This window comes from Sapajus apella, unplaced genomic scaffold (assembly GCF_009761245.1).
Source record: "Sapajus apella isolate SASKATOON/1434 unplaced genomic scaffold, GSC_monkey_1.0 scaffold230, whole genome shotgun sequence".
NCBI classification, from domain to species: Eukaryota; Metazoa; Chordata; class Mammalia; order Primates; family Cebidae; genus Sapajus; species Sapajus apella.
The window spans coordinates 269,044-280,926 of NW_022437170.1; the positions used below are offsets into that span (position 1 = coordinate 269,044).

The following is an 11,883-nucleotide window of genomic DNA, read 5'->3' on the forward strand; positions in this document are numbered from 1 at the left end:
CAAAAAAAAAAAAAAAAAAAAAAAAAATTGGTCGGGTATGGTAGTGCTTACCTGTGGTCCCACCTACTGAGGAGTCTGCGGTGGGAAGATTGTCTGAGCCCAGGAGGCGGAGGTTGCAGTGGGCCGAGACTGCGCCACTGCACTCTAGCCTGAGGGACAAAGCAAGATCCTGTCTCTTTAAAAAAAAATGTACACATATTCAGAAGAAAAAAAAGGGAGTCACCCTCTGCCTCAGCCTCTCCTCACCCAATTTCCCTCATCTGAGGAAGACTACTTTCATGTCTTTGAGCTGTTTCTTCAACACACCCCAAAAGGAACAATCCACGCCTGCGGCCACAGCGCCTCATCATGCAACCGACCTCCCTTCGAGGTTAACCGCAGTGCTTACTAGGAAGAGATGTTCCAGTTCGTCTTAAAAACCCACCAGCCGCTCAAAGGGACCCTTGGGAATATAAACAGGACCCCTGGGATTCTGGCTGCCACTGAGAATCACAGGCTTACCTCTGTGTTTCTAAGTTATAATGACACATATTAATTTATCAATTTTAGACATCATCCCTGACATCTATTAAAGTAGAGCAAAACTCTGACCTGAGACTCCCCTGCCAACATTAGTGTAACACAACTGTTAGTTCATTACGTTATATTTACATTACTATGCTTATGTTAAGTATTCACTGCTGAGCCAAGGAACGTGCTAGATTAAGTTGTGTGACTTACAGTTTTTCATGTTTGCTAGAATTAAGATTTCCTCACTCCTGTGCTTATTTTTCCTATGTAACTGTTGCTGATTCTTTCCACGCCTTCCCCATGCCAATCAACTCAACCTGTCAGAGAACCGGCTTTCCTTCCCTGGGGATCCTTCGGGAGCCTTTCTGCCAGTGCCCTGGCCTGCAGGCTGCTCTCGGACTGTGCACAGCCAGCCTTCTACGACAATATTCCCAAACCTTTTCTAATATTCTTCTTAACTCTGGCTTTCAAAGTGCAGACTTCTCTCTAAATCATCTTCAATGTGAAGATTTAAGTTACCTTTTTAGAAATTATTGTCCTACCAGGACAGAGGGCTTTCTCTTTTAATTTTTTTTTTTTTTTTTTGAGACGGAGTTTCACTCTGTTGCCCAGGCTGGAGTGCAGTGGCAAGATCTCAGCTCACTGCAACCTCGCCTCCTGGGTACAAGCAATTCTCCTGCCTCAGCCTCCTGACTGGCTGGGATTACAGGTACCCGCCATCACGCCCAGCTAATTTTTGCATTTTTAGTAGAGACAGCGTTTCACCGTGTTGGCCAGGCTAGTCTCAAACTCCTGACCTCAGGCGATTCACCCACCTTGGCCTCCCAAAGTACTGGAATTAACAGGTGTAAGCCACTGCACCCAGCTTGATTTTTACTTTTAGAGACCAAGTCTTGCTCTGTTGCCCAGGCTGGTCTCGAACACCTGGCCTCAAGTGATTCTCCTGCCTTGGCCTCCCAGTGTTAGGATTACAGGTATGAGCTACTGTACCTGGCCAGGATGGAGGACTTTCAGATTAGTTCTTCAATTCAGAATGGACTATTTCCAGACCAAGAAAATAGTCTGTAGTAAACCACAGTTTTATGGGGATTATGCAAACAGCAAAAAACAGGACCAGATTTTCATTCAGAAAATGTCAGAGGTGTTACAGGCATCAGCCTGAGGCAGGGTCCACATACCCCTGCAGGAAGTAAGGCTTCACAGCACAGAGCATGGCAGAGGCCCCTGAATGCCCCAGGAACTCACGAGAGGGCAAAGGACCCACAGAACCAGGCTCTGACCTCCTCTCATTTTCTTTCTCACGGGCTCCAAATCCTCCTGATCCTGGGGCTCCAATGAAGACGATGACACAGCCTTTCTGTCTGGGAGAGCTGAGGCAAAGGTGGAGATTTCATCACTTGCCACGGAGGGACCACCTCCTTTAGGGAAGTTGCCAGCACCCTCAGACCCTGTGAGAGGAATCAAACAAGACAGGTGCTGACTTGTCCACCTCAGGAGAGAACCACACCTGTAAGGTGTCACTGACTGAAACCCAGTGCAGCTGGCAACCTGAGATGTCATAGTTTACAAATGACAAATGGCTTACCAGGAGTGTGTGCTCACTCAACTAACATCTTAACTGTATCTGTGCCCATCTCTGTGTGTGGTGGAGCTGGGGGCAAGCAGCACACTGGCAGAGGAACAAATGCAGAGATCTGTGACCAGGCTCAGCCCTTGAGCGCTGAGTCCTAACGGAGGGCAAATCCACACACCGGTGGCCAGATGATGCACACCGTATCGTAAACAGTGTTAAGATAGAGATCTGGGGGCCAGGCGTGGTGGCTCACACCTATAATCCCAGCACTTAGGGAGGCTGAGGCGAGGCAGATCACCTGAGGTCGGGAGTTGGAGACCTCCTGACATACATGGAGAAACCCTGCCTCTACTAAAAAAAAAAAAAAAAAAAAAAAAAATTAGCAGGCGTGGTGTCACATGCCTATAACAACAGCTACTCGAGAGGTTGAGGCAACAGAATTGCTTGAACCTACCAGGTGGAGGTTGTAGTGAGCTGAGACAGCGCCACTGCACTCCAGCCTGGGCAACAAGAGGGAAGCTCCATCTTCAAAAAAAAAAAAAAAAGTCTGTAATCCCAGCACTTTGGAGGCCAAGGCGAGTGGATGACCTGAGGTCATGAGTTTGAGACCAGCCTGGCCAATATGGTGAAACCTGTCTCTAGTAAAAATACAAAAAATTAGCTGGGCATGGTGGCAGGTACCTGTAATCCCAGCTACTTGGGAGGGTGAGGCAGGAGAATTGCTTGAACCTGGGAGGCAGAGGTTTACAATGAGCCAAGATCGAGCCACTGCACTCCAGCCTAGACAAGGGCAAAACTCCCTCTCAAAAAATAAAAATAAAAATAAAAAATAGAGGTCTGAGGCCGGGCCTGGGGCTCACGCCTGTAATCCCAGTACTTTGGGAGGCTGAGGTGGGAGGATCACTTGATCCCAGGAGTTTGAGACCAGCCTGGGAAACACAGCAAGACCCCATCTCTAGAAAAAATGCAAAAGGCCGGGCGCGGTGGCTCATGCCTGTAATCCCAGCACTGTGGGAGGCCGAGGCGGGTGGATCACGAGGTCAAGAGATCGAGACCATCCTGGTCAACATGGTGAAGCCCCGTCTCTACTAAAAAACTACAAAAAATTAGCTGGGCATGGTGGCGCGTGCCTGTAATCCCGGCTACTCAGGAGGCTGAGGCAGGAGAATTGCCTGAACCTAGGAGGCAGAGGTTGCGGTGAGCCGAGATCGCGCCATTGCACTCCAGCCAGGGTAACGAGTGAAACTCTGTCTCAAAAAAAAAGAAAAAATGCAAAACAAAAAACTTAACAGGGTGCGACAGTGAGAACGTATGGTCCCAGCTACTCAGGGCTAAGGCGGGAGGATCACTTGAGCCCAGGAGGTCAAGGCTACAGTGAGCTAGGATCACACCACTCCCAACCTGGGCAACAGAGCAAGACCTCGTTTCTTTTAAAAAAAAAAACCACACATATATATGTGTCTGTGTAAAGCACACACAATTCAGTGGAGAGAGGCATCGTACTGCGTGTGAACTATTTTACAAGAGGTGAGACAACAGGAAGGAGACAGAGCAGTGACTTGTAGGGACAGCTCTATCTCCAGGAGCAAGAAGCCAGAGTTGTAACAACTGGAATGACCTTGGCAGAAAAATAGGCAAACTTTCTAATCACCGTTTTTTTTTTTTTTTTTGGAGACAGGGTCTCACTCTTCACCTGGGCTGGAGTGGAATGGTGAGAGCTCCACTGACTGTAACCTCCACCTCCTGGTCTAAAGTGATCCTCCCACCTCTGCCTCCCAAAAGTAGGTGGGACTACAGGTGTGCACCATCACGCCTGGCTAAATTTTTTTTGTATTTTTGGTGGAGACAGGGTCTTGCCACGTTACCCAGGCTGGTCGCAAACTCCTGAGCTCAAACAATCCAACTACCTTAGCCTTCCAAAGTGCTGGGATTACAAGTGTGAGTAACCTGTATCTTACTAAGGACCTAGTTTATAATATTGTAGCATAATGTGTATCTAGTTTACGGTATTCAAACATGTTCTTATTTGAAAAAACAAACTGGCTTATAAGAGCTGAAAGAAAACAGCATAGTTTTGGGAACAAATCACCTCATACACCAACAACAGGAAAGAGGCAGCCTGTGGGCTGGCTCCCAGCTGCCACCCACTCAGGCCATGATTGCCAGCACCCTATGCTCACTGGGCATCTAATCCCCGGAATGAAGGGATGACAGTGGCGCTTCTGTGGCAGTTCCTAACATGGTGAGGAGCACCATCTTATCACTTACAAAACACACCTAACACACCGTCTCACATTTAGTGGCCCCTCAGTAAGCGGTAACTATAATTGTTTTGTTGGTATGCATGCACTTAGGCATACAGATGGAAGAATTCTTATTTTTTATTATTTTATTTTATTTTTTTGGCAGGGAGACAGAGTCTTGCGCCGTCGCCCAGGCTAGAGTGCAGTAGCACGATCTTGGCTCATTGCAACCTCCGCCTCCTGGGTTCAAGTGATTCTCCTGCCTCAGCCTCCCAAGTAGCTGGGATTACAGGCACTGCCAACCATGCCCAGCTAATTTTGGTATTTTTAGTAGAGATGGGGTTTCACTGTGTTGGCCAGGCTGGTCTCAAACTCCTGACCTCGTGATCCTCCCACCTTGGCCTCCCAAAGTGCGGGGATTATAAGCGTGAGTCACCGTGCCCGGTCTCTTTTTTTTTTTTTTTTTTTTAAAACAGCGTCTCTGTCACCCAGGCTGAACTGCAGTGGCGAGCCCTCGGCTCACTGCAACCCCCGCCCCCCAGTGTCAGGTGATCCTCCTGCCTCAGCCTCCCGAGTAGCTGAGACTACAGGCACCCACCACCACACCAGGCTAATTTTTGTGTTTTTAGTAGAGACAACAGGGTTTCACCATGTCGGCCAGGCTGGTCTCAAACTCCTGACCTCCAAGTGATTTGCCTGCCTTGGCCTCCCAAAGTGCTGAGATTATAGGTCTTTTTTCTTTTTTTGAGATAAGTTCTGGCTTTGTCTCCAAGGCTGGAGTGCAGTGGTCCAGTCTCAGCTCACTCCAACCTCCACCTCCTAGGCTCAGGCAATCCTCCCTCCTCAGCCTTCCAAGTAGCTGGGATTACAGGCACATGCCACCATGGCCAGCTAATTTTTTTATTTTTTGTAGAGACAGAGTTTCACCATGTTGCCAAGGCTGGTCTCAAACTCCTGGGCTCAAGGGATTTGCCCGTCTCAGCCTCCCAAAGTGCTGGGATTACAGGTGTGCACCACTCTGCCCAGCACTGGAACGTTTTCATCTTGAAGTGTTATTCTCTTCCACTCACACATTTAAGGTTATGTTAAAACAAAACTAAATTAAAGAGGCTTTGAGAAGTTGGGGTTGTGTTTAGAGTCTACAGGAGACAGGCCAGTAGGAAATGTTTGTCACGGGTTTGGTCTAAGCAGTTCCTCTAATCTCCAGAAGTAACAGGTGAAAACTACACAGCACTCACTCTCCACAGTCTTGTCTGCAACTTAGTTTCCCTAATTAGCACCCAAGAAGCCCTCCCAGGTGTGTCCTGAATTCACATCGGAATGTCACAAAACATGTGAATGTTACTCTTCAGATGGTTGGCGGGATGTTGTGTCAGAGTGAGGTATGCTTTTAGAACACTCTGCTGTTGGTGACCAGCCTGGCCAACGTGGTGAAACTCCATCTCTACTAAAAACACAAAAATTAGCTAGGTGTGGTGGCGGGCGCCTATGATCCCAGCTACTCAGAAGGCTGACGCATGAGAATTACTTGAACCCAGGAGGCAGAGCTGCAGTGACCTGAGATTGTGCCTCTGCACTCCAGCCTGGGCGACAGAGAGTGACTCGGCCTCAAAAAAAAAAGCCAGACACAGTGGCTCACAGCTGTAATCCCAGCACTTTAGGAGGCCAAAACGTGTGCATCATGAGGTCAGGAGTTCACGAGCCTGGCCAATATGGTGAAACCCCGTCTCTACTAAAAATACAAAGATTAGCTGAGCATGGTGGCAAGTGCCTGTAGTCCCAGCTACTCGGGAGGCTGAGGCGGGAGAATCGCTTAAACCCAGGAGAGGGAGGTTGCAGTGAGCCAAGATTGCACCACCACACTCTAGCCTGGGTGACAGAGTGAGACTCCATCTCAAAAAAATAAAAATACAAAAATAAACTAAAGTTAAAAAAAATTATATGTATAGGGCAATTCAACTTAAAGAAAACATATGTCCACATTTTCCATGTAACACCAACATGAAAACATTCCCATCACACTGCACCCAGATGGAATTCTTCTCAATTACCAGGGAGGAGATAAAAGAGCTCATGCTATAAGAAACAGCATCTATAAAACTGGTACACCCTCTTCGGCCGGGCACGGTGGGTCACGCCTGTAATCCCAGCACTTTGGGAGGCCGAGGTGAGCGGATCACCTGAGGTCGGGCGCTCGAGACCAGCCTGACCAACGTGGAGAAACTCCATCTCTAAAAAAATAAAAATAAAAATAAATAAATACACCCTCTTCTGGATAAACTCTGAAAACATCATGCTAAGTGAAAAAGCCCAGTCACAAAGGACCATGCTGGATTCCATGACCATGAAATGTCCGGAACAGACAAATCTCGAGATCAAAAGCACGTGCAGCTGCCAGGGGTTGGGGGAAGGGGACGGGGGTGACTGCTGATGGGCACCGATTTCCTCTGGTGCTAGGAAATGGTGATGGTCCCACAACCTTGTGATATACTAAAATCCACTGAAACATATGCTTTATCTGGATGCCTTTGATGGTACGTCAATTTTAATCTCAATGAAACTGTAAAACACACTATGGTACTGGAGTCGCTGACCTTCACTTCTCCTGGGGATGGAACAACACGGTCAATGTTGACCACCACGAAACCTTACTACTGAGAACTTGGTCGCTTATCTGTCTCTGTAACAACACAGTAAAGAGTAGTGAACAAAAGCTATGTAACCAGCACCAAGACCTCATGAGATGGAACCTCACCGCAACTGGAGGAACGCTCCCGCCCTGCAGGAGGCGGCTCCGTGGAAGAGGCAGAGGCTGTGGGGAAGAGGTCTGACGTCGATGTTGATGGCTGTGGTTCCTCAAAGCACACCTGAGCAGCGGGTGACGCCGGTGGGACCTGGGGATCGGCCCCTCGCCCTGCACCTGAGGTATCTTTGGTCCCATGGAACACATTTTCCTTATTAGCTTCTGTAATCCAAAAGGAGCAGAAAAAGCACGCATCCAGGGCTCAGGCAGACACTCTAGGGACTGAAACGCTCAAGAATTCAACAGCCCCAGAGAGGCACGGTGGCTCACACCTGTAATTCCAGCACTTTGTGAGGCCAAGGCAGGCAGATCCCAAGGGCAGAAAATCAAGACCATACTGGCAAACACAGTGAAAGCCCATCTATACTAAAAATACAAAATATTAACCGGGTGTGGCGGCACACGCCTGTAATCCCAGCTACTCGGGAGGCTGAGGCAGGAGAATCGCTTGAACCTAGGAGGTGGAGGTTGCAGTGAGCCGAGATCACGCCACTACACTCCAGCCTGAGCGACAGAGCAAGACTCCATCTCAAAAAAAAAAAAGTATACAAAAAATTAACCAGGTGTGGTGGTGCACGCCTGTAGTCCTAGCTACTTGGGAGGCTGGAGGAGGTGAATCGCTTGAACCTGGGAGCTGGAGCTGAGATTGCGCCACTGCACTCCAGCCTGAGCAACAAGAGGGAAACTCAGTCTCAAAAAAAAAAAAAAAAAAAAAAAAAAAAAAAAAAAAAAAAAAAAAAAGAATGCGACAGCCACTAATATGCATCTGCTTTGCTATAATCTTACTTACCAAAGGATTCTTGTGTCATGCCTTGCTTTTCATTTAAAGATTCATAGAGATATGCCACATCTAAAAGAAAATTAATCAAGTCAGGGAAGTGGCGGCCCCGTGCAAAGGGAGAACTCAAATTTTTTTCTCTGTTCCCTCCAGTCATTTGATTTTGTTGATTATTTTGACTCATCAGCTAATAACAAATTCATTCAAACAAGGTATCTAAAACATCTTTACTAACACAAAAGAAATAAGCCTCGGGGAAAAATGGCATCAGGAGGCAGACCAAGGTGAAGAATCTACGCCTCACTTATAATTTCACACCACAAAAAGGAGCAGATACAAGATCCTTCCGTGCGGCAGGGGATGGTTAAGGTTATGCTGAAGATGCCTAAAACATATTTGCTCCACTCTTCCTCACCATTGTGGTCTTTAAGTATTTCAGGCGTGGCTGGGTACAGTGGCTCATGTCTGTAATCCCAACACTTCGGGAGGCTGAGGCAGGCAGATCACCTGAGGTGATCAGGAGTTTGAGACCAGCCTGGACAACATAGTGAACACCATCTCTACTAAAAACACAAAAATTAGCTGAGCATGGTGGCACCCGCCTGTAGTCCCAGCTACTCAGGAGGCTGAGGCAGAAGAATCGCTTGAACCCAGGAGGCGGAGGTTGCAGTGAGCCGAGATTGCACCACTGCACTCTAGCCTGGGCAACAGGGTGAGACTCTGTCTCAAAAAAAGTTAAATAGGCTGGGCGCAGTGGCTCACACCTGTAACCCCAGCACTTTGGGAGGCCAAAGTGGGCAGATCACGAGGTAAAGAGATTGAGGCCGGGCGCGGTGGCTCAAGCCTGTAATCCCAGCACTTTGGGAGGCCGAGGCGGGTGGATCACGAGGTCAAGAGATCGAGACCATCCTGGTCAACACGGTGAAACCCCGTCTCTAATAAAAATACAAAAAATCAGCTGGGCATGGTGGCGTGTGCCTGTAATCCCAGCTACTCAGGAGGCTGAGGCAGGAGAATTGCCTGAACCCAGGAGGCGGAGGTTGCGGTGAGCCGAGATCACACCATTGCACTCCAGCCTGGGTAACAAGAGCGAAACTCCGTCCCAAAAAAAAAAAAAAAAAAAAAAAAAGAGATTGAGACCATCCTGGCCAACATGGTGAAACCCTGTTTCTACTAAAAATACAAAAATTAGCTGGGCGTGGTGGTGGCACGCGCCTGTAATCCCAGCTACTTGGGAGGCTGAGGCACGAGAATCACTTGAACCCAGGAGGTGGAGGTTGCAGTGAGCCGAGATTGCGCCATTGCACTCCAGCCTGGCGACAGAGCAAGACTCCGTCTCAAAAAAAAAAAAAAAAAGTTAAATAAATCAATATTTCAGGGTGACCTTCGAAGAACTCCCATAACTTTCCTTATCCTATACCATGTTCCACAGAACAAAAACACAGACACCTGGAGCTGAGAAAGTCTTATTGGAATCCAGTCTAACCTCCAATGTTTCTCATAAGGTCTCCAAAAACAGGACCGTCAATGGCCTCCAGACCCCTGGTCCTAGGTTTTACTCCCCATGACTCAAGTTCCTCTCCTGTATAACCTAACCCATCGCCACTAGTTTCTCCTTGGCTGCCATTTTGGGATTTGCTGCTCATGGCCATAGTGGTATTCCTGAGGAATGGCTGTGACTCAGGCTGCAAAGTCAACACTCCCATTCCTCAGCAGACACTATTCACATCAGGAACCTACATGACCAATAAAGGGGATGTTGCCAGGAGGAACGTTCCTACGGGAAGGATCTGCTGCACAGGCTCTCTCTGAAGATGCCTCCCAGCCTCAGCAGAGCGTACCCCCGAGCAGGTCTGACCCCAGCAAGCCCTCCTCTCTCTTACTGTGTTCCGGCTCATTCTTCCTGTACACCAAGTAGATGACATCCCCAGTCTGTAGAGGGCATGTCTGCTTCTTAACAACCTTCAGCTTGTTAATCACTGTTCCATTGGTGCTGAAAAAAACAAAAACACAATTTATCCTACTTAAAATAGCTCGGAGTTACAAATTTTTTTTCTAGCACCATTAGCAAACAGGCTCAACATGACCGTCTGGAGATCCTCACAGGAATGGTGTCGATATTTAACGATGCACGCATGCATGCACCCTCGCCAATCTCTCGAGAAATGGCTCGCCCACTTCTCCCTGACAACCTAACCAGCAGCCACACCTCCTCACGTCCTTGGCACCTGTGCTGCTGCAGGGCCGGGTTCTCTCCCATGTGCCTCCTGGTGGACTCCGAAGCCTCGTCCCACAGTGTGGTGCTTCCATCCCCAGTCACCCCGAGTTGGACCTGTGCTATCCACAGTTCCATTCCTCGTGGCCATCACGACCCCAGAGCTCATGCCTCAAATAAGTACTGACTCCTCCCAAGAGACTGGCTCTGGGCAGCAGAGTAAGTGCTGGGCCATTAGCTGCAAGACGTGGCCCTGCGCTCAGAACCTGTGGTTTGGTTGCCAAGCCCCTCGAGGCAATCTGGCCTGGGGAGAGGCCAATGAAGACGCTGCTGACCCAGGGACGGACAGGAGGAAACTAAGTCAAGGGGGCAGGAAGTGCCTCCAGGGGACTTCTGAACAGAGACCTGACAGAAAATCAGGCACTGGTTGGGTGATGAAGGTCCAAGAGCACAGCATACCGACACACAAAACCACAACCAAGCAAACCGACCCATTTCAGTCAAAGCACACGGCCTCAGCTCTGCAGCTCCACTCTCAAGGCCCCAGCAGTGGACAGAATTCACATCTGAGTGGCCACCACAGCCTGCTGAGGTACGAGAGTGGCAAACGAGTATTGTAAACAGACGGTAAACAGTGTAGGTTTTGTGGTCACCTGGTCTCCAGTCACCACTGCTGCTACTCAGCTCTGCCACCCGTAGCAGGAAAGCAAACGCAGACAGTAAGCAAATGAGCTGCCATGGCCATCTCCCCATAAAACCTTCAAAACCAGGCAGTGGCTGTGTCTGCTGTTGCAGTACAAAGCTGACCCTGGAAGACACAGGTTTGAGCTGTGCAGTGCACTTATACACGGGCTTTTTTCACCTGGAGGGACGCGAAACCCACACATCTGCTGGACCGACTTTCTGTACCCTCGTGTTGTGCAGGGCTGGTTACAGGGCTTGAGTGCGCACGGGTCTGGGTGCATGCAGGAGCGCAGGAGCCAATCCCCCCGGATGCCAAGGGGCGACTGCAGTCATCACTCATCCTCACGCTCTTTCCAAACAAAAATCTGCTTATTTCACTTCCCTCGATGACTCCTCACTGCCCTCAGGCTAAAGCCCAAGCTCCCTCTGCCGCTCACCACACACTCTGACCATACAGCCTTGCTCATGCTTGGGGGTCCCCACACGTGTTTCTTCTGCCTGAGCATCCACCCCTAAGCCCACCTCTGCCAAGGAACGTAACACCTCTGGAAGCTGGAAAACGCAGAGAACAAATTCTCCCCTGGAACCTCAAGAAGAAACCAGCCCTGTACAGAGCTTGATTTTAGCCCCATCAGATCTATGTTGGACTTTGGACCTCCCTAACTCTTGTAAGACAATAAATCTGTGTTTTATAAATCCACTAAGTTTGTGGCAATAGCCACAGGAAACTAACACCCCCATACAGTCAGTCCATGGAAGCTAAGCCCTGGTACCGGTGGGACGGCCCAGGGCCAGCACCCAGCATGGGGAAGCCAGGCCCTGAAGCAGGTGGGACGGCCCAAGGCCAGCACCCAGCGTGGGGAAGCCAGGCCCTGGTACAGGTGGGATGGCTCAGGACCAGCACCCAGTGCAGGGAAGCCACACCCTGGTACAGGTGAGATGACACAGGACCAGCACCCAGCACGGGGAAGCCACACCCTGGTACAGGTGGGATGGCCCAGGACCAGCACCCAGCACGGGGAAGCCACACCCTGGTACAGGTGGGACGGCCCAGGACCAGCACCCAGCCCAGGGAAG

At 49.4% G+C, this 11,883-nt stretch overlaps 1 protein-coding gene and 1 long non-coding RNA gene across 13 annotated transcripts in view; one reads left to right on the plus strand and one right to left on the minus strand.

Annotated features, from left to right (window-relative positions):
- Positions 1-11,883, minus strand: part of CHFR (checkpoint with forkhead and ring finger domains) — a 45,663-nt gene that overhangs the window by 20,641 nt on the left and 13,139 nt on the right. For 3 of the 12 annotated variants that reach the window (XM_032271346.1, XM_032271349.1, XM_032271348.1), the window contains 4 exons: positions 9,791-9,900; positions 7,920-7,979; positions 7,082-7,291; positions 1,791-1,958 (listed from right to left, as the gene is read on the minus strand). In XM_032271346.1, coding sequence (XP_032127237.1) covers positions 1,791-1,958; positions 7,082-7,291; positions 7,920-7,979; positions 9,791-9,900 — 548 coding nt within the window. The remainder of the gene's footprint in view (positions 1-1,790; positions 1,959-7,081; positions 7,292-7,919; positions 7,980-9,790; positions 9,901-11,883) is intronic. The other 9 variants (XM_032271354.1, XM_032271357.1, XM_032271356.1 and 6 more) reach the window with 4 other exon arrangements.
- The window catches only part of LOC116544766, a 451-nt gene continuing 187 nt past the window's right edge, over positions 11,620-11,883 (plus strand). Inside the window, exons 1-2 of the long non-coding RNA XR_004266027.1 lie at positions 11,620-11,687; positions 11,741-11,846. This is a non-coding gene — a long non-coding RNA (uncharacterized LOC116544766). The remainder of the gene's footprint in view (positions 11,688-11,740; positions 11,847-11,883) is intronic.